The sequence below is a fragment of the Erithacus rubecula genome, assembly GCF_903797595.1.
Source record: "Erithacus rubecula genome assembly, chromosome: 19".
Taxonomy (NCBI): domain Eukaryota; kingdom Metazoa; phylum Chordata; class Aves; order Passeriformes; family Muscicapidae; genus Erithacus; species Erithacus rubecula.
In genome coordinates this window covers 5,569,798-5,588,799 of record NC_136671.1, presented here as the reverse complement: position 1 = coordinate 5,588,799, position 19,002 = coordinate 5,569,798, and the positions used below count along the sequence as shown (strand labels likewise).

The window sequence follows — 19,002 nt, the reverse complement described above, 5'->3', positions numbered from 1 at the left end:
CCCGATTGTTTCCTGTGTATAGAAAGTGCCTTAGAGGTGTGAGCCGGGGCCGGGTGAGAGCAGGGCGGGTGTGACCCTGGGGCTGCCCCGGCCCGAGCCGCGCCCGGAGCGCTCGCACCCGCCAGCGCCACGCCGTGCCCGCCGCGCCGCACTGCAGCTCAAACGGTGTGGAACTGGCACCGCGCTCTCGGACACCTCAAACCTTACCGTAAACGCTGAGCATGTTAGAACATGTTACGTTTAGAACAATGTTTAGAATATTCTCCATGTTCTAAGCGCTGGCTTGGCTCTGATCGCAACATGTGTAATTCTAGATGCATTTCCTGGCAGCTGAGCACCAAAGACCTGAGGGCAGCCTTTACCTGAGTGTTGCACTGAAAAATGGATTTTGCAAATTCCTTATTTTAAAATGAAGAGCATTAAACCCCAAATTTCCACTTCGAGAAATGAATAATGAACTACTAAAAGACTACTCGATAGGGAACCTTTCAATTGTGTAAAATAGGGAGGTAAGGAAATTTCTCAGTGGTTCTGTGAAAGCTTTAAAGACAACCCAAATTCAAACACTTCTAACAATCCCAGTTAACTCCCAGACCTCCGTGAAAATAAAACCATGCCACAAAGCCTTTGAGAGCAATTTTTATTAGGGTAGCAGAATGGACTTGCAGAAAGCCTATACCAGTACTCCTGGGTGTAGTTTCACCAGTGCGCTGCTTTCAGTGTGGATGTTCAACTGCACATTAAGATTTCAGCATGGCTTAGGGAACCAGAGAGAACAAGAGCTTGATTTCCTGAGTTATCATAGGACTTCGCACTTGGATTTCTTCTCCTCAGCCTTCAGCCACACAGGTGCTGGATCCCTTTGTTCAGAGGCTGCCCCAGACACGCACCAGCACTTTGTTTGCACATCTCACAGTTTAGCAATTGGACTATGAAGAGCACACCAAGAGAACTGATAGCGAGGTCTGTCTCCGTGTGACGCCTGCAGCTGGACGGGAGCTCCTGCAGTCACTCAGCCCGTCCGCCCCTCCCGCGGCATCCGAGCGCAGCCAGCAGACAGACGCAGTCTTTGACCTGAGAGGCTTTACAACCACAGAGTAACTATTGAGTAGCAACGAGGGCAGCAAACTAGTGCTACAGTTCTGTTTCAAATAAAATTTAGAGAATGGTAAGTTTCCATGCCAACAGACATGATCAAAGGTACAGTGACTCAGGTGATGCAGAAGTTACACACTTCGGTTTGACAGATAATTTGGCATTATTTTATTATGAATCTGAGTGAGCGTGAACGAAACAAAATCAGTACCAACTTTCTGCAAATGAAGACACAAAGATGTGAAAATTTGGTAATAGTGCTCTCACAAGCCTGAAAACACTTAGGAAATGCAAGTTTCCGTAAATAAGGTGAATGTGGTTTAACTTTATTTACCTGCCAAAGAATCTGTCTAAGAACACTTAAACATAAAATTTCTTAGCTCCCTAACTCATAAAAAAATTTACTTTCAACAGAGGTGAGGTACTGGGCTGTCATTGTTTACACTAAATTGGAAATGAAAGCCAGAGGAGAGGGACAAATGAGGAAATAGCAAATACACAAGACATTAAAAACCAAGAGAGATCTACTGCTTGACACACTAGTTCTGCAAGGTTGCAAAGGCAGAGGCTGCATTAAAACTGAATTTAGGAGTACAGGCAACCACCTAGGTGTCAGGGGTTTTAAACTCAGCTTCCTGCACGTGGAAATGATATGTGCTCCCAGATACTGATGGATTGCTGGAAATAATCCATTCCCTCAGTAGCAGAGCCCAGCTGTAGAAGGGGAGACAGCAGGTTGACTGTGTGGCAGTTTGACTGTGGAGCTAGGATCAGGCTCTAGGCTGGGGAGCAAAGGCAGCAGAAGCAGCAGATACAGCAGAGGATGCTCAGCTCAGAAGGGAAGGCGCAGGAGTGCCCTGCCCACTGCAGCTCGGCTGCCCCGAACACTCCCTGAACGCCCCGGCCCGTGCTGAACACGGCAGCGGCAGCAGCCGAGCACACGCTGCCACTCCTCACTGCTCAGGCCTGGCCATCCACTAACACAGACACTCCTGACGCGGTCTGAGGGAAAACCTTCAGAGAGGACAGCAGTGCTGCCAGATTTAGTTTTTGAATTCAAAATTAATGTTTCCAAAATAAATGATTTTAAGTTCAAAAAACAGTTTGTCACTTTGGTACCTCTTGGTCCCCAGTTTCTGGAACTCTCCTGGATTGGTTGCAATGTTGTTCTGTGCACATTTCCCAGTACTCTGCATAAGTATTAAAAGATAGAAGTGAGGGAAGTTTTCAATCATATTTCACTACTTGCTTGCTACAGATTTTTTTTCCAAAGTTTTCCAACAGCAGAAGATAAGCCATATTCTAATTCAATGACGCACACAAAAACTTGGGTTTCCCCGTTTAATAGACATTGGCCAGATTTACATCAGACCCAGACATTATTTCTGATTGGTTTTGTGGGGTTGGATTTTGTTTATTATGTTACAAACTGAGGTTCAGGGGAACTTGCAACAAGTCCCACAAAGCACAGTGCAACATTTAGAAAGAAAAGTAAACGAAACTGCCAAACACTCAATTCATTTTCTGCCAGAACTGGGATATTTTTCCTAAGACATGATTTTGAGGAGGGAGGTTTAAAATTCATGAATGAACTCAAGATAGTGGGAACTGCAAGGAAAAATAAGAAATGACAGCCACAACCTTTTCAATTTAAGGGCAGAATATAAGTCTAAGATATTTTTGATAAATTCTGACAAGAAAAAGAAAACAGCATACTTTAAAGTATATTGAAGCAGTGATTTTTAAACAAAGAAAGCAGAACTAGAACATCTTAAATTTTAATCCTTTCTTTACAGGTTACCTAGCCCACTTTTGATTAAGAAAACTGTAGAAAGTTAGTAACAGCCACAAGTTCACACCGAAAGGTGGCACTTGTCAATTTTCCATAGAGTCCTGCTTTACGGGGTGTCTCAAATGCACTGCTCCGATCTTCTATCATAGTTGCTGACAGCACTTGTGTCAGATTTTAGTCCACTGGTCGCTTTTCACCATATTTCTTTGTAAACTCTTCAGCATTCTTACAGAATTTTTTACGGTCCTTAGAGTATTCTTCAGCTAGGTCAGCCCGGAGGGGGTGCTCGGGCTGTGGATCATTCACCAGTGCTATGAGGGACTGGATTACTGTCAAAAGAAGTATAAATACCGTCAGAGACTTAGATGGTTAATTTTTCAAAATCAAAATGTAAGCAAAATTCCCCTGTAAGAAAAGAGCTTTAACTGCATTTAAATACATCCCCATAAATCTCAGGCCTTTTCAAGCGCAGGGCGTGAGTAAGCTGCAGTGATATGCCAAGATTTAGTTCAATGACCATGAATGAACAGCAGAAAATTGTATTTGTAAACAAAATCAACATGAATAGAGACCAAAGTGCACTACAGATGATTTCCCATGTAAATGGCATCCCATCTAAAATCATCTCCTATGGCTGAGAACGAATCTAACTTCTCAGGTTCACTGAAGGGATTGGGTAAATATGGAATTTGCACCATGAAGCATTTCCCAACACCTATCAGTGATGCAGCTGAGACTGAGCCTCTTCTGGAAACCCTTTTTTCCAGCTTTATTTCCCTATGATTCTTACTTCTCCTATGAACAGCAGCCAAGTCTTCACTTTACTCTCAACTTCCCAAGGCAGCCACCAGTAGAGATGCACTGGGAAAACAACACGGTGAGAGAGTAGCAAGGGGCTCACAGCAATGTCACCAATGTCCCTGTCACTTTCCAAAGAAAAGTCATTCTCTAGGAAATGGAAATGCACCTGACATTTACTCAGTGAACCTCACACCCCACAGTGCCATTTGCTGCTACATTTTTCTCACACACATCTTCACAGCCATTGGAAGTTAAAAGGATCTAGGGTCCCACTGCCCAGCCACCCAAAGGTGTCAGTGCTCCTGGGCAGGAATGCAGGTTCATACAATGATCACCCCAGCAGATGCTGGAACACCAGAGTGGCTCTGTTTGGGACATTGATCTCAGTCTTTTCCACCCATGAACAAACCTCAAAACAAATACTGAAAGCCACACTCAAATCTGATGTTTATCTCTAAACTACTAAACGGGAACATTTCTTACCACAAATCCAAGTTTAAACTGTAACAAACTGTCTAAGGAATGCAGAATTCATACCAGCTTCCTTGACAGTAACTCACCAGTCCTGGCCTTACAACAATTGCCATCACATGGCTGAAACCAGCAGAAACACTGAGTGGCAATCCCTTCTCACTGAACAAAGCATGCAAAAACACTACAGACAAAATGTGTGTTCAATAACCTTAATAACAGTAACAAGCCAGAAAAAACAGGCCTGGCAGAACAGGAGCATCCACAGCGTTTGAAAACCATCCTGCTATAACAGTTGTTTTTAATATTAAGTATAAATTAACAACAACTACAGCAGCAAGATGCACATTTAGTATGCAAAAGGTAAGTTAATGATTTATGATGAACTTAAATCTCTTCACTTTTTTGACGTGTGAACAACACCAATGACTTTGATGCTGTACTAATGATGTCACATTATTTCATTGAGAAAAACAGAGTTATATTTCAGTGCAGAAGAAATCTGAAGAAAAAGGAATAAATTTTTAAGCAGGGTTTTAGTAACACTGTCACAGGTTCATACAACTATGTAGGAACAACAGATTCTGACACTAAAACAACTTCTGGAAGAAAGTTAAGACAAAAAACCACAACACAGCAGACCATTAGAGATCTGCAATATTTTGATATCCAGCATCAGTTGCAAATTCTGATTTTAGCACAGCTTTTATTCACTCTCTCAGATAAAAAGGGAAATTCTACTTCCCAGGGAGACACTGACTATTCTCTGCATGCAAACAATTTCAGCAGTTTCAGTAGTCCCAGCTAATGACAGCTAGTTTTTCAAGCTGGGTAGAGACATGTAAGTCCTTTAGTTAACTAGCAAAGGCTGACAGCACCAAGAGAGCTGCTCAGGTGTGGAACAGAACAGAAACCTTCCACATGTTCTTTTCCATCTACTCTCTCCTGAGGATCTTTGTCCTGTATAATCAGGGAGAAATCTACAACAAATCTAAGATCTTGGCTGTCCTATTTCACATGTTCTTTCTGCTGCAACCTCCATTTTCACCAACGTTCAGCTGCTTCATCTCTTCTAAAACAGCTATAGGAATTTTCCTGTTTTATCTTTGGGCAAGATCACACAATTGGAAGTACTTTCTTTAGCATGCAGGGGTACACAAAAAGAAATCTGAAGTACAGCATTGTTTCCTATCAGGAACACAGATCATGTGAAAATAACCTTAAAAGAGAGCCTGTAAGAGAGAAGTATTTTCTCCTATGGAACAAGATACTTCAGTGTCACTGAAGTTAAGTATTTGAATTAATTTGAATTAATACTCTTAAAAATAAGCATTTTTGCAAGGATTTTTGCTTTCTATGTACAATAATAAAAGCTTAATACCCAACTAATCATTACCTGACAGACAGCACAGAATTCTCACCCCAACAACTCATGCAAGCAACAACAGGAAAAAGCCCTACTTGTTTTATACTTAAGTCTGCCACAGAACCTGACAAAACTTTTTTCCTTACAATATTTAGATTCTTATCAAAGACACTCCACACAGCAAGCCTGAGAGCAATGATCTTTTAAGAACAAGTTAATCTGTGATATCTTTTCAGATTTTGTTTACTACTCCAATGATATTTCAAGACATATGTTCAAATCACTGAACCACATGGCAGGTTATAAAATATACAAAGCCTTGAATTTTTTGACCCTTTCTTTCAAACATCCAGGAATTTACTGAACACCTTTGGATTATAAAGCCACTGTTTAAAAAGAAACATATAATAACCCCCACACAAACTACCAGCAAAATTTTTAAGTATGCTGAGGACACTTCCTTAATAAACTCCTTAGTCATGAAGAGTTTTGTGGTTTCCTGGAGGTGGAATGCCACTTCAGTGCCAGTACCTCCCATTCCAGTAACAAAATGAGATTCCACACGAGCTGTACTCTGTGCTCACCACATGTGATTCATGACACAACCCTTACAATGAATATACCCGCAGAGCACTGAGCTGACAAGTGAAACATTATTAGCTTTAAGTTCAAAAACTCTACAAAGTTTCTCAATACCCAGTTCTTTCTCCACACGGAGTCCTACCTTGGTCAGTTTTGGTTGCTGGCTTCCAGTTTTCAGCACTAATTACTGGCAGACAGACCTGCCCCTTTTCATCGATGTTAGGGTGATAGATCTTTGTTTTAAATGTAATCTTAGGAGGTTTGAATGGATATTCTGCTGGGAAGTTGATTTCAATTCTGAAGGCTCCTTTATCATATGGAGGATTGTCCTGCAACAAGAAGGCAGAATGTCAAAAATGTGGCACATACTAATGGACACAAGTGAAAAGCAGCATGGTACAGACCCGGATTCCTTTGAGCCCTGCATGATCTCTTTGAAAAGCATTTTCTACCAACACTACTGCCAGGTTTATGTGTCAGGAAACATCAAAACCTATGTGAGAGGCAGTACAACCTGCACACTTGCACCCACCCTGGAAAAAGCAGTTTGCCATTGTCCTACAGCTGGCTGACATTTCTGTGGGTAAGAAAGCATCCAGCTCCATTTACTTCCAACTCAAGGCTCTCTCTACCAAGTAGTTTTGTTCCAGCCTTGTGTTTGAAAGAACATAGTAAACCCTTTCCAAGGGTTTACCAGCAAGCCTGACGATGGAAATGGGGTTCTGAACAGTTATTTTGTGTGTCTCACAACATGGTGGCATGAACAGCAAAGCAATTTGGTTTGTCAGATCTCCCTAAATGTTTCGAGAATGTTTTTGTGCTGACTATACAAAAATCTGCTGAGTATTCATTGGTACTAAAGATAGATATTCACTGTGTTTGCTGATGAGAACATTCTGAATCTGTATGCAGTTTTAGCACCCACTCTTATCAGATCAGTTTTGAAGGAGCAGTATGAGAGAACTGTGAAGTGAGCAAAGCAGTTCTTCATGCTGAAACAGAAAAAACAATGCCCAGAATTTCACTTAGAAAAACCTGTTAGACTATTGATAGTGATGCTTCAGATCCTGCACAAGAGGCAGAACAAAAATAAACTATTGCTACATTTAAAGCCTATAAAAATACTGTTCTGCACTGAAAACAGTAACTACGAAATGAAGCCTTTCCAAACACTCTGGGAACAAGAATCAATGGATGAGAGTTTCCAATTGGTGTAAATCACACACATTCTTCATTAGCAACCAGACTCTTCCCTGCAATCAATTCCACTCCAGAATTTACCAATACTTGGGGGTGGGGAGTGTTCTATTAAAATATTTGTCAACAGAAAACATTTAATTTTAAGCTCATCCATGTGGAGAATCTGGTTGTGTGTTTGTAAGAAATACAGCACAGTTTCTGCCAGAGGGAGAGGCAACTACAGCAGCTTTGAAATAACTTTACCCAAGCAATCCTAAAATCTTTGGAAGCTGAACTAATAACTTGGGGTGGTGGTGACAGCTTTGGCAGTCACTGCCCTCTTTCCCCACAGCTCAACTGTTCTTGCCTCAATCACGTGCTGTAATTTGTGAAGAGTTCAGGGAGCTGACAAGAGAAGTGACCTGCCTTAAAAACATCCATTTTCTTCACTGTTCCTCTTACATGAACAAGGAGCCTGGCCTACACAGTCTTGTTTTGATGTTGAAATCAAACAAATAGTGTACCTTGGCCACCCACAGGACACAAACTACTTCATTCTACAATTTGGAACAGGAAAAGAAGTTGACCGGGTATCTTTAATTTGCTTCTCAATTGAGTGAACACTTTTAAAAATTAACATTTCTTCTGAAGAACAAAGTGTTACAAACAAGAACTTTTAAAGCTTTACAGTTCACCTTTACATTATCTTTTCCAGTAATTCTGTATGAACACTATTAAAAATAATAAGCATTATCCTTCACACCTTTATTAAGCAGCTGACCAAGAAATGCCCAGTTATAGCATTTAATAATCAGTAACTGGTTAGTCCTACTGAAGTATGTGTCTTTAAATCCTAAGTAAGAATATTTGCTAAAATGGAAACAACATGAAACACAGAGAAGAAAGTTTTACTTTCAATGACCTCATGTGTTGCATTTTTATGCCAACAACTCTGGTACCAAAAATAGCTAAAGGGACACTAAAACATCTATAGCACAACATCAGAATAAATATGTATATTACTCTTTGAACACAAACAATACATGTTTAATTACTATAGGAAGTGCAATTTCATAGCAAAATTCTTCCTTATCTATACCTGCAGTGAATTTGAGGCTATTTTCCCTCTAACAGAACATATTACAAACCAAAAGGCTGGTCTTGAGCACAGTTCACTGCACCAACATTTCAACACTTGAGATGCTGCAAAGCTTTAAAAGCTTTGTGTTGCTTTAAAACATAACAAACACTACACTCATCCTCTGTTGAGCAGAAAGTGTTAAAAATAGCTGCTGTACACCACACATTCCTAATCTTGACAGGAATAAACAAGTATTTTTGTGTTTTGCTTTATTAGTGATATTTACCAACCTTATAGTGCTTCAAAGTATTATCAAAGCACTAAACTGTTACACAAAGTGGCTGATTAAAGCAAGTTGTTCCTCAGCTCTGTCAAATTTCAGTGTCAGATCTGCTTGCTTTGTTTGCAGGGATAGTGTCAGCCACTCCAAGGAATCACTTGCAGGCACATAAGTAAACAACAAACAATCTATTCCACAGCATTTAGAGTGTAAAGGGCCAGCCATCACCTCAGCCTGGGCCATGTGAGGTCCAGAGCAGCCTCTGACTAAGGAGGCAGAGGCACTGCTGCAGAGATGTCTCTAGTCTTACTCATATAATTAAAAGACAGACTTACACTGGTTGGGGAGGCTTTTTGGCAGCATGCAAAGAAAACCACAACTGCTGCCCCCATGGCCCATCCCCTATTGCTGCAGACTAAAAATAGCTCATAGAACCAAGCCAGCCATTTCCCACTGCCATGGGCCACAGCAGTGGGAAATACAAGAGGTGAAAACCTAAGTGATTTTTCAGCCAAGAAACCAACACATCACATTTTCTGCTTTCCCCATAGTAACAAATCCCTCTCTATTTGACTAATAAAATGGTTATCTACTTTGATTAAACATTCTCTAAGAAGAATGTAGTGCTTTTAAAGAAATTAAGTGAAATAGATTTATTTTGGCACTAACTAATGCCTAAATAAAAATACTACTTTCTTTTAAAGAGCTCACTTTGGAAAATCCAACCCTTTTTCTTGCATTGAATTTTACACAATACTCAGTTTTATCCTAGTAAATTAAAAAAAACCCACATATTAAGGGGTAAAAATATTTCCTATTTCCTTTCTTTTTCCTATGATCATGTAAGTTTTGTACTTTAGGTTTTAATGTGAAACCAAACTTCACTTGCTTTCCACTTCCAATACCTCTCCCAGTAGCCCAGTGCTACCACAGAGCTCCAGTCACCTATCAGCCTACAATAATGAATTATTTCATGGTCACCAGCAGCACTACTGAGCTGTGAATTTATGAGATACAAATGATCCTCATTTTATTTTAAAGCTCATAAGGAGTAGTCTATACTCACAGGAACAATAAGCCCTTGCCAGGTCAATAAATTAGCTTCATCAACCTGGATATTACGGAAGTTTTTCATTCCACATTTGCGGATTTCTTCAAGCTCCTGAAAAGCAAAGCAAAGCATTAAGTGTAAGCTAATAACTCTATTAAGCAAAATACTCACATTTATTTTTCAAAATTATTAAATGTCAATGCTTCTTTAACTAGTGGGAGCAGCCCACACAAATAAGAAATAAAAGTTCGCACCTGTGAAAACTAAAATTCTCTGAGACGAGACATTAAAACCCTTATTTTCTGATATGTGAGGAAAACACAAAAATGTCTTGTTATTAACATCCCTATGGACACAAAGTTCAGAAGTATTAAAAAACTACATTTAAAAATGTTTTTCTATCTCAAATGTAAATCAGTGCCGTTGGTCACAGACTTGATAATACTGTGAGGGGCAGAAATAAAATGCATCTTAGGACTTATGTGAAGGAGAACAGTGATTTGGAAGAACTATTTCATAATAGTTTTAAACAGGGATAAAACCACTGAACAGGCCAATTATTCCAACTGAAAATTAACAAATTCCTGCATGGACAGCTTAAATTGATCCAAAAAGAAAAATATGAATCTAAGCCAAACAAGCCTTGTTTAGAGCAGTAGCTTGAAAAGATTCAGCTTACTCTCTGTTCAGTACCTCAAAGCTCACAGCATACATTAGGATTTCTCTCTTTAAAGTTGTGTCAGTCTTGAGCAAGGTTATCTTTCTGCACCAGTCAAACTATTTTCAATCTGTTGGCGAACCAGGTATTACCAAACTAAGTATTTCAGCATTTTTATATTTAAAATGATGTATAAGCCCTACTGCAGGGACTGTTTCCTGGAGTATTTCAAAAGACTTAAAAAGAAACACCTCAAGGTTCCACTTTTATTTCCCCCACAAGAATTACAAACCTTTGTGCTTGAACTCTGCCATTTTATCTTTAAAGTGAATTTAACCAAATATTAATTCAAAAGTAATCCACAGCAAAACATAAAAGTTTCCCAGTGCTTTCAAAACAGCAGCACATGCCTGGTGGCTGCATAGGTTAGGAAAAATGTTGCTTATACAGCAGCACTGGGGTGCTCACAGCACTCAACTCTGCACTGGGTGCAGGCATCTTACAAAATTAGTCTAGATATAATTATGATAAACCCACCAATTACAAGCAAAGGCACTACACAATGAAAAACAAAAAGATCTGTTTTCCTGCTACAAGTGCTGTACTGTCCATGGTTTGTTTTCTAAAATAGCTCTATGTTCATCTCAGATCAAACCTTTCTGCACTTGACTGGCAGATTTAATACTTGCAGTAACCTCTTGCATAAATTCAGCATCATGACAAAACTCAAACCCAAAGGGAAAATGAGAATTCCAAATGCATGTGAAACAAAAATCATGAGCCAACATCAGAAAATTAAGTTATATTCCTACCCACTGCACCTACTAAAGCAAGAGCATACTGAACACAGAAGTTTAACCTTGGAGTCTTGGATACTGAATTGATGCCTAACACTATCTTTGTGACACTAACATTGACTACTTAGTCTAGACCCAGGGAATAATCCCCAAATTCCACTGCTGCTCGATTTATGCAATGTCACAGACAGTTTGGGTGTTTTTTTTTAAAGAGCTAAGAGGATTATCCTATTTCCTTAAAGCAGGAAAACATACCGCCCCCCCCCATCCCTCAATAATCCCATGAAGCATATTTATAGGGATAGAGAGCAAACCAAAATATTCAAAAGAAAATAACCTTTATGCTTGCAGCTCTAAGAGGTGCTTTACCACCACTCAGAGTGCAAATCTGTAAATCCCCACAGTGCCTTACTTTAAGGGCTCCTGCACAAAGCAGCAGCTCAGGGAGAGCTGGGTGGATCCTGGGCTGACTCTGCTCTGGCAGGGTCAGCAGAGGAACTTGCTCTGAGTTTTGCTGCTCACTCCCATCACATACAGAACTGAGAAGTCCTGGCAAACCACTGCTCCACAGCATGCAAAAGGAATAAATTCCATTCCACACTAAATCTAACACTGGAAACAAAAAGCAGTAGGTATTTAATAATGAATTAATGTGTATAATCACAAGTGCCTCCATTCTAAAACAAGGCAAGGGAAATGGGTTTAGACTATTTTCTAGTTACTATAGTAAAAACATTATCCATATGACAAAAATCACCCCCATTATGGCCAGTGGGACTGCAGCTTCCATGCAGGAGCTTTTGTACCAGATTCAGACAATAGCATTGTACTGATGCTGGCCCAGAGAACAATTGTCCAGATGCAAAAAGGACTATGACTCTATAATTCACATATGTTATTAAGCTAATAAAATAAATTAGAAAAGCGTGGCTTCTCATTGCTGGAAAATTGAACACCTACATTTTACAGTCAGATTCAAGTTAAAAAAATCAGATGCTGAATTAAGGAATGCAAGAATCCCATACAGAGATCATTATAAAACTGTAAAATTTTATATGCCATTAATGAAAAACTAAAATAAATACGCAAATTGTTTCCCACTTTTTCTCAAGTCCACCATATGAGAGAGGGAATTAAACAGAGGCACTGAAGAACTACACAAAAATTATTCAGGCCATTTTGCTCTTCAAACTGACACACGAGGCGTTTGCAGGAAACCACTTCCAAAATTGAAGCCGTGGTAAATGACCTGCCCTCCTCCTGACAGCTGTGCAAGGGACAGCCAGGGATAAACGCGGCAGTTCAGGGCTGCAGAGGTCAGGGACAATCCAGCCACCCCAGCAGGGCACGCACCTGAACTGTGGGCTTAGACTGCAATTCATACCAGGAATTACTTTTCTTATCCTACCCGTGTTTCAGACTTTGTATGTCATTCCAAATGAATCAACTCTGTGCTGGAGTTCTTTACAAGCAGCTTTTTCCCCCTCTACTGTCCCCACACAAGCTGTGCTTTCAGGAGTGGTCAGAGCTTCACCATTTACAATATAAGGGTGTGAGGGAAGGTTGTTTTGGTTTTTTTCTTCTGGCAACTGCCAAAACCCATAATAAAGATCTAACTGCCTCAGGGCTAGGGAGGCAGACACAACTGCAGTATAAAAGTACTGTTAAAAAAGTGAATGAGCTACTAAATACTTTCAAGCAGCACAGATTAAAAGCTAACAATACATTTAACATGGGCTTGAACAACTCCAAAGGAACAAAAACTACTTTATGAGGTAAAAGGATACAGTCCAGATATTTATTTCAAAGTAATACTTATGAGTCTAGGCAGACAGTAAATAGATTAATTCCTTTGCTTGTCCTCCACCCCTTAATTTTGTCAAGTAACATAATTAAAGGAGCACAGGAGGAGCGTAACTAAAGGTTAGATGACTGCAGTAAGAATTTCAATCCATCTTCATTCCCCACTCCTTTATCAACCTTGCTCGTGACCTTGCTGCATTGCTTTATCCACTTGAAAAACTAAATGTCTTACTTCATGGGGCTCTCTTGAGAGATGATGTTTGTAATTTGGGAATGTTCACACGAAGTGTTATACATAGTGCACAAAACTGTATTAGAGGTGGTACCTGATCTTCAAGCACATAATGCTGAAGGAAGTCAAAAAAGTACATACTGGTTCTCATATATAACCATTAAAGGTTTAAAACTGTCATTTTCCATACTGTGTAACCATTTGTGTGTAGAAAGAAAAGTGGCATCAGATTACAATGTACCTGAGTATTTCAAAAAACCTGCAACTGTTTTGTCCCTGCCTATTTCAAGTTTTGGGACTTCTCTAAAAACCCAAGCCAGATAGGAAAACACAGTGAAGGCACATACTTGTAAGAGTGCAATCCCAGAACATGGCAATAAGTGCCGGAGCTCATACTGACTTCAGTAAGTTCTGCATCAAGCCCAGAATGCTATTAAACTCACAAATAAAACCAGAAGTCTCCTGAACTAACTCTGAACCATTATTACAACTTATATTTATCTATTTGTGAATACATTCCCTAAAAAAAGCCTGTAAGCCAAACAAGCTCCAAAATACTGATCAGGAATTCGTCAGTTTCACTTACTGGATTTACAGTACAGAGAAGTCTTAATAAAACACCTTAAAATCTGATTCTACCACACTAACAAATCCAACCAAAAAAAGAAATAGAATTTAGTTATTTTAAGAATCACCAGTAAGTTTCCTCTGCAACATTACAACCTCGTATACTCATGTCTTACTGACTGACCAATTCTACTTTTTGGCAAACTATTTTCATTTGATGAATCCTTTTGTCAATTCGCAGTTTCAAAGAGGGAAAATGTATCAATATTCTCACTTCTGCCTAAGGACAATCATGTTGCTCAAAACCATATTTCACTGGTTACTAAGAATGAAGTTTGGATCAATTGAGAATTATTTTTCAAGTATCAGAGTTGCTTAAAACCCCTTCATTTGGGAGCACTACAGTGTTTACAGGACCACAGCATCCTGGAGATTGCAGGCCACCTAGCTGGGTGTGGCCCCATGTTTGTGTTTTAGCATGGAGTTCAACAGTTGCATAAATGTTTGACTATGCAACTATGGAAGCAGAGTAAAAACAATAAAATTAAAATAATTGTCTACATATCTTACTTCCTATGTGAAGTGCTATTTACTCTTTAAATCTGTTTACAATTTCTATCACTAAAGATACTTTTGAACATCGAAAAACCAGGAAACCAGAGCATGGATGTGACAGACAGCTGAGCTCCATCCCAGGAAGTCATTATGGAAGGGCCAGCTCCACAGCTGGGGCAGCACAGCTTCTCCAGCAGCACCAGACAGCTGTGGGAGGTGCAGCTCAGCACCACACACTGCCACCCCTGTAAGGAGTGAGTGTCCAGCAGCAGCACAGCCTTCCCTCTGCACCTGCACACAGCACTGCCCACCCAATCCAGCACGCAGAAGGGCTGATGTTACCTCAGGAGGTGGCAGCTGTGCAAAGCCTTTCCTTCAAGTCTCTGGCACTTCTCTGGGAGATCCATACTCCCCATCATACAGCTGGAGACAATTTCCTTTCTATAAGAAAGGGCCATGAAGCCTTCAAAGAGAAGCCTTAGATCCTCTCCTAAATATAATCACTCCATATGTGCCTATTCTAACCCTGAGAGACTGCCCACAACACCACATCCTTAACTAAGACTGCTTCATTCCCACCATACACATTTCACAAGGAGTCAGGATTCAACAACTGGGGCTCTTTGAAGAGGTGTAATGGTGGCTCACAGATCAAACCTCCACCTCAGATGTCACTGGAATGAGTCATTAGCCATGTTTATTTCACATTTTTGCTAAGCTAAGTGTGCTCCTGGGAAGGGCACACCTTCACCTGCTGTGAATTAGGGGAAAAGACTTCAGTCAGATGTCACTATTTGATGGGATAAACCTCGGCAAAAAGGCCATAAAGAAGCTCCTTGGCCTAGAGAAAATGATTTGTTCAATCACACCCTCAGATAACAAACCAATCTTGTTGTCTTTATAACTTGAATTCATGTTTAAAATTGAACAGCACAAGTAAAATGGCAAAATTTGTAATGCTTGTTTCACAGAGGTTTGTCAACTGAAGATGCAAATGGCTTCCCCAGCTGGAAAAGGGCATCCATTCCCACCTGGAAAGTGCACACAACAAATTTTCTACAGGCAGTGAATTATTATGGACATACTGCATCCAGTCTCTTTGAGCCATGGTGATTAATATGGATAACTATGATGCATGACTTGAGTCCAGAAAAAATGCAGTACTTCAAAATGTTGGCAAGATCTTAAGGAAACAGGAATTGCTTAATTTTATATAACTATAAAAGGTTTAGTCTCATTTATCAAAGACAAGCTTGATTATTTAGCTCAAAGAAAAGACAGTTAATGCTTCTCCTAAATTATTTTAAAGATAATTGACTGACACAGTGGAAAACCTTATTTCCTTTAGTTATAATCCCTTATCATTCCACGACCCTGACAAAAACACCCCAAAGACTCATTCCAACTGCACAACTTCAACAGTGGAAGACTTTAAATCAAAGTGGAGCTGTGAATCTGTGACTAAAACAGTGATATGAGGTTGATGCACATGTGAGTCTGGACTTGCACATCATGCTGCAGCAATCCCGATGACATCATCCCTAGGAGAGCTCCACTTTGTGACGAATGGCAAAGGCAGAGCCTCCTGGGCTGCCCTGACTGTCCAGAGCAGCCAGGGAGCTGCTGATTTAACAGCCTCTGCACGCTGGGGGACAGACCATCCCACAGCTCCTGAACTGTGTGAAACCCACACACAACACCAACAACCCACAGACATTAGGCAACAAAAACAAAAGTGAAAATATAAGAGATAAGTTATCAATGTCTTCTTCATTCCCACACCACTCCCTCTGAGAAATAACTGCCACACTAATTTTCTAGAAAATAAGGTCACATTATCAAAACTCCTTTTTAGTGTATTTTAGTGAAAGTCTGAAGTACTAACTAATGTTTCAAAAGTATAGTGAAAATGATGAGAGGGGCTGAAAAGCAAGAGGCAGGGAAAATATTAAGAAAAATTTTTCTTGCCTTTCAGATTTTTATTTTCTCTTTTAAATTAACAAAAAAAAAAGGAAAATATATATTGCTCCCACTAAAGTAGTAGTGATGTACGTTTAAAAGGTTAATGTATTTTTCCAGAACAGGCAGAAAAGCTGCCTTACAAAAACAGTAAACAACTATTTAATTTTACATCTGAAATGAAGGGAAAATTTACTTGAGTATAAAGCAACAGACATAATGTCAATGACACTAAAGCACTGAGAAAATATAGAGCTATCCAAAACGAAATAAAAAATGAATTCCATCTCACCAGGATCCTTAAGGACAATTAAAAGTTTATGCCTACTGATTTTTAATATATATGAATGACACTGCACACAATCTATCTACTATTTAATTTTTAAATGCTCCATAGAACTTTAAACCAACAAAATAAGTCTTATAGAAGCATTGCTAAGCTATTGGTTTCTTCCAAAACACCCAAGTTACAGTGATTATTTGTATATCTGCACCATTAAGGACATGTAACTTCAGGATCTGCCATGAACATGTCCTGGTGAAATCCCAGCCCTAATGGGGGTCCACATCCTTGAAGCTATCTGTAAAACTGGTATTAAAGGATTGAGTTTAACAGAATCACCCAAGTATCTGCCAAATCCCAGTGCAGGGTTACTCTGAGCCCCACCCCAGGGGCAGGTTTTTTAATAAGGGTGAAACATTGCTCAACAGTTACAGGGTCTTTTCCCTCCATTTTCCAGGACTGGCCTGTAAAATTCATTGATTTCTCCACAGGCAATTTACATGCAAATTTGGGTTCTGTCACAGCGTTTTACAGATGACTACATTTTACACCACTATGTACGTGTGTCCTAAGCAAACCTCACCGCTTACAGTTTGTCATGTTAATTGGCAATTATATACAACACACACATTTATTTTGTGTGCTTTGGGGGCAATGGTTACCATTTTCCTTCTAAGAAGTACCTCCCTCCTCAAGGAAAATAACAAGAAACATAATCCCAAGTTGTATTTAACCATAAACGATACGTGCTCTTGGTTAAAGCCCAACTGGGGCCGAGTTTCCATTTCCAAGTATCATCCACGGTTCAGAACAAATAAGAGTGAAGACAAAAACATTACCACGTCCGCAGAGAATGAAGTAACTTCTGAACCCAGGTCCATGTTTCTCTGTCATAAACCTCTTACTCATACAAGGAAGAGGTTACTCTCCAAAACAACGAAAACAACGAAAACGAAATTATTTCATCCCTGGGCGCCTGGGGACGGTTTCTCAGCGGGGAGAGCGCGGGGGAGCGGTGAACCTCCCCCCGCAAGGAGGGAGGGAAGAGAGGGCGCTTCCCCGCCGAGCCCTCCCCCGGCAGGGCGGCCGAGCCCTCCCGCCGCTCCGGTGATGCCCCGGCCCCGGGCGGCGGCGTTTCCTTCCCCCCGGCCCTTCCTCTTTGCTTAGTCACCCTGGAGCCCCCCGAGCGAGGGGGTCGGGGCGGCCCAGGGCGCCCGCCCAGCGCCCCCGCCCAGCCCCGGGCGGCAGCCGGGCCCGCGGGGCGCTGCGGGAGCGCGGGGCGGCGGCGGCGGGGGGGCGGCGCGGCCCCTCACGGCCGCGGCCCGAGTGCCGGCTGCTCCCGCTCCGGCCGCTCGGGCGCGGGGCGCCGCCGAGGGGCGCGGAGGAGGCCGCCCCGCCGGGGCGCGGCGGGGGAGGCGGTCCCGCGCTGCCGGAGGGGCCCGGGGCGGAGGGGCAGCCGCGGGAGCCGGGGCCGCCCGCCCGGCGGCCCTGCCCGGCGCTGTTACCTTCATCAGCCTCCTGCTGGCCGCCATCTTGGCTCTGCTGCTGCGCCCCACAATGCATCGCGGCGCGGGCCGGCCGCTAAACCCTGCGCTTCCTGGGGCGGTGCGCGGGCGGGGCGGGGCGTGCGCTCGGCTCGGCTCGGCTCGGCTCGGCCCGGCCCGGCTCGGCTCGGCTCGGCCCGGCTCGGCTCGGCTCGGCCCGGCCCGGCTCGGCTCGGCTCGGCTCGGCTCGGCCCCCGCCGCCCTGAGGTCTCGGTGCTGCTTTTTCAGTCACCAATCACTGATTTAAAAGTGTTGCTGTGTTTTTTTCCTTTTCTGTACATCTCCCAAATTCGGTACCATCTTCCTCAGTGGGAAAGAGACAACCTGTAGTTACAGGCTTTCTCAGACAAGCCCATGTCCTCTTCAGAGCCCATCATAAGCTTTATTTTTGGTTTCGTCCAATATCTGAAGGGAGAGGGAAGGGCGGTTTCAGAGGAGGCCTCTGAGCACAGAGCCATGCTCAGCTCGGCCGGTCTCTGATGAAACCCTCGGCCTTACCTGACCTGCAGCAGCCCAGTCCAGCCTCAGCCCTGCTTGCAGCGCCCTGCTGCGATCTCCGAGAGAAAACTGCTGTGAAAGAGGAGAAAATCCACTGTCAGTACCAGTCCAGCCTGTCATTTGCCCTGTGCCTTTAGCCCTTCAGTGGAGCTCTTACTGTAGCTGCTCCCCAGCCCTGATCCACAGGACCCAGCAGCAGTGCAGGTGTCCTCAGGTATCCGAGACACAAGGCTGGCAGAATCAGTTACTATATCACATCTAAAATGCCACCAGACATCTGTGTTCAGGTACATGACTTGCTCCCTAAAACCTTCTCTATCAACCTAATGTACTCAGAAATTACTCAGGGCTGCTGCATGTGTGGCCTCAATTCCCCTTCTCCCCACCCTTGTGTCAGTTCATGTCCTC

General features: G+C 42.0%; 1 protein-coding gene across 2 annotated transcripts; it reads right to left on the bottom strand.

Annotated features, from left to right (window-relative positions):
* Positions 1-1,239: 1,239 nt before the first annotated feature.
* Positions 1,240-18,196, bottom strand: UBE2L3 (ubiquitin conjugating enzyme E2 L3). Of its 2 annotated transcripts, none has more exons than XM_079322486.1 (4): positions 18,058-18,196; positions 9,714-9,809; positions 6,250-6,436; positions 1,240-3,216 (listed from the first exon to the last, which is right to left on the bottom strand). In XM_079322486.1, the coding sequence occupies exons 1-4, from the start codon at positions 18,082-18,084 to the stop codon at positions 3,062-3,064; spliced, it is 465 nt and encodes a 154-aa protein (XP_079178612.1). In that variant the 5' UTR covers positions 18,085-18,196; the 3' UTR covers positions 1,240-3,061. The 2 variants fall into 2 exon arrangements, with proteins under 2 accessions (XP_079178612.1, XP_079178611.1); XM_079322485.1 differs by lacking the exon at positions 18,058-18,196 and adding an exon at positions 17,392-17,448.
* Between the last annotated feature and the right edge of the window lie 806 nt (positions 18,197-19,002).

Excerpts from the sequence above, each read along its gene's own strand:
- UBE2L3 (XM_079322485.1), bottom strand. The coding sequence starts at position 17,433 with ATGGACCTGGGTTCAGAAGTTACTTCATTCTCTGCGGACGTG. Across the intron at positions 9,810-17,391 it reads CTTCATTCTCTGCGGACGTG|GAGCTTGAAGAAATCCGCAA; the intron begins GTAATGTTTTTG and ends TTTGCTTTTCAG. Across the intron at positions 6,437-9,713 it reads GGCAAGGGCTTATTGTTCCT|GACAATCCTCCATATGATAA; the intron begins GTGAGTATAGAC and ends TTCTTGTTGCAG.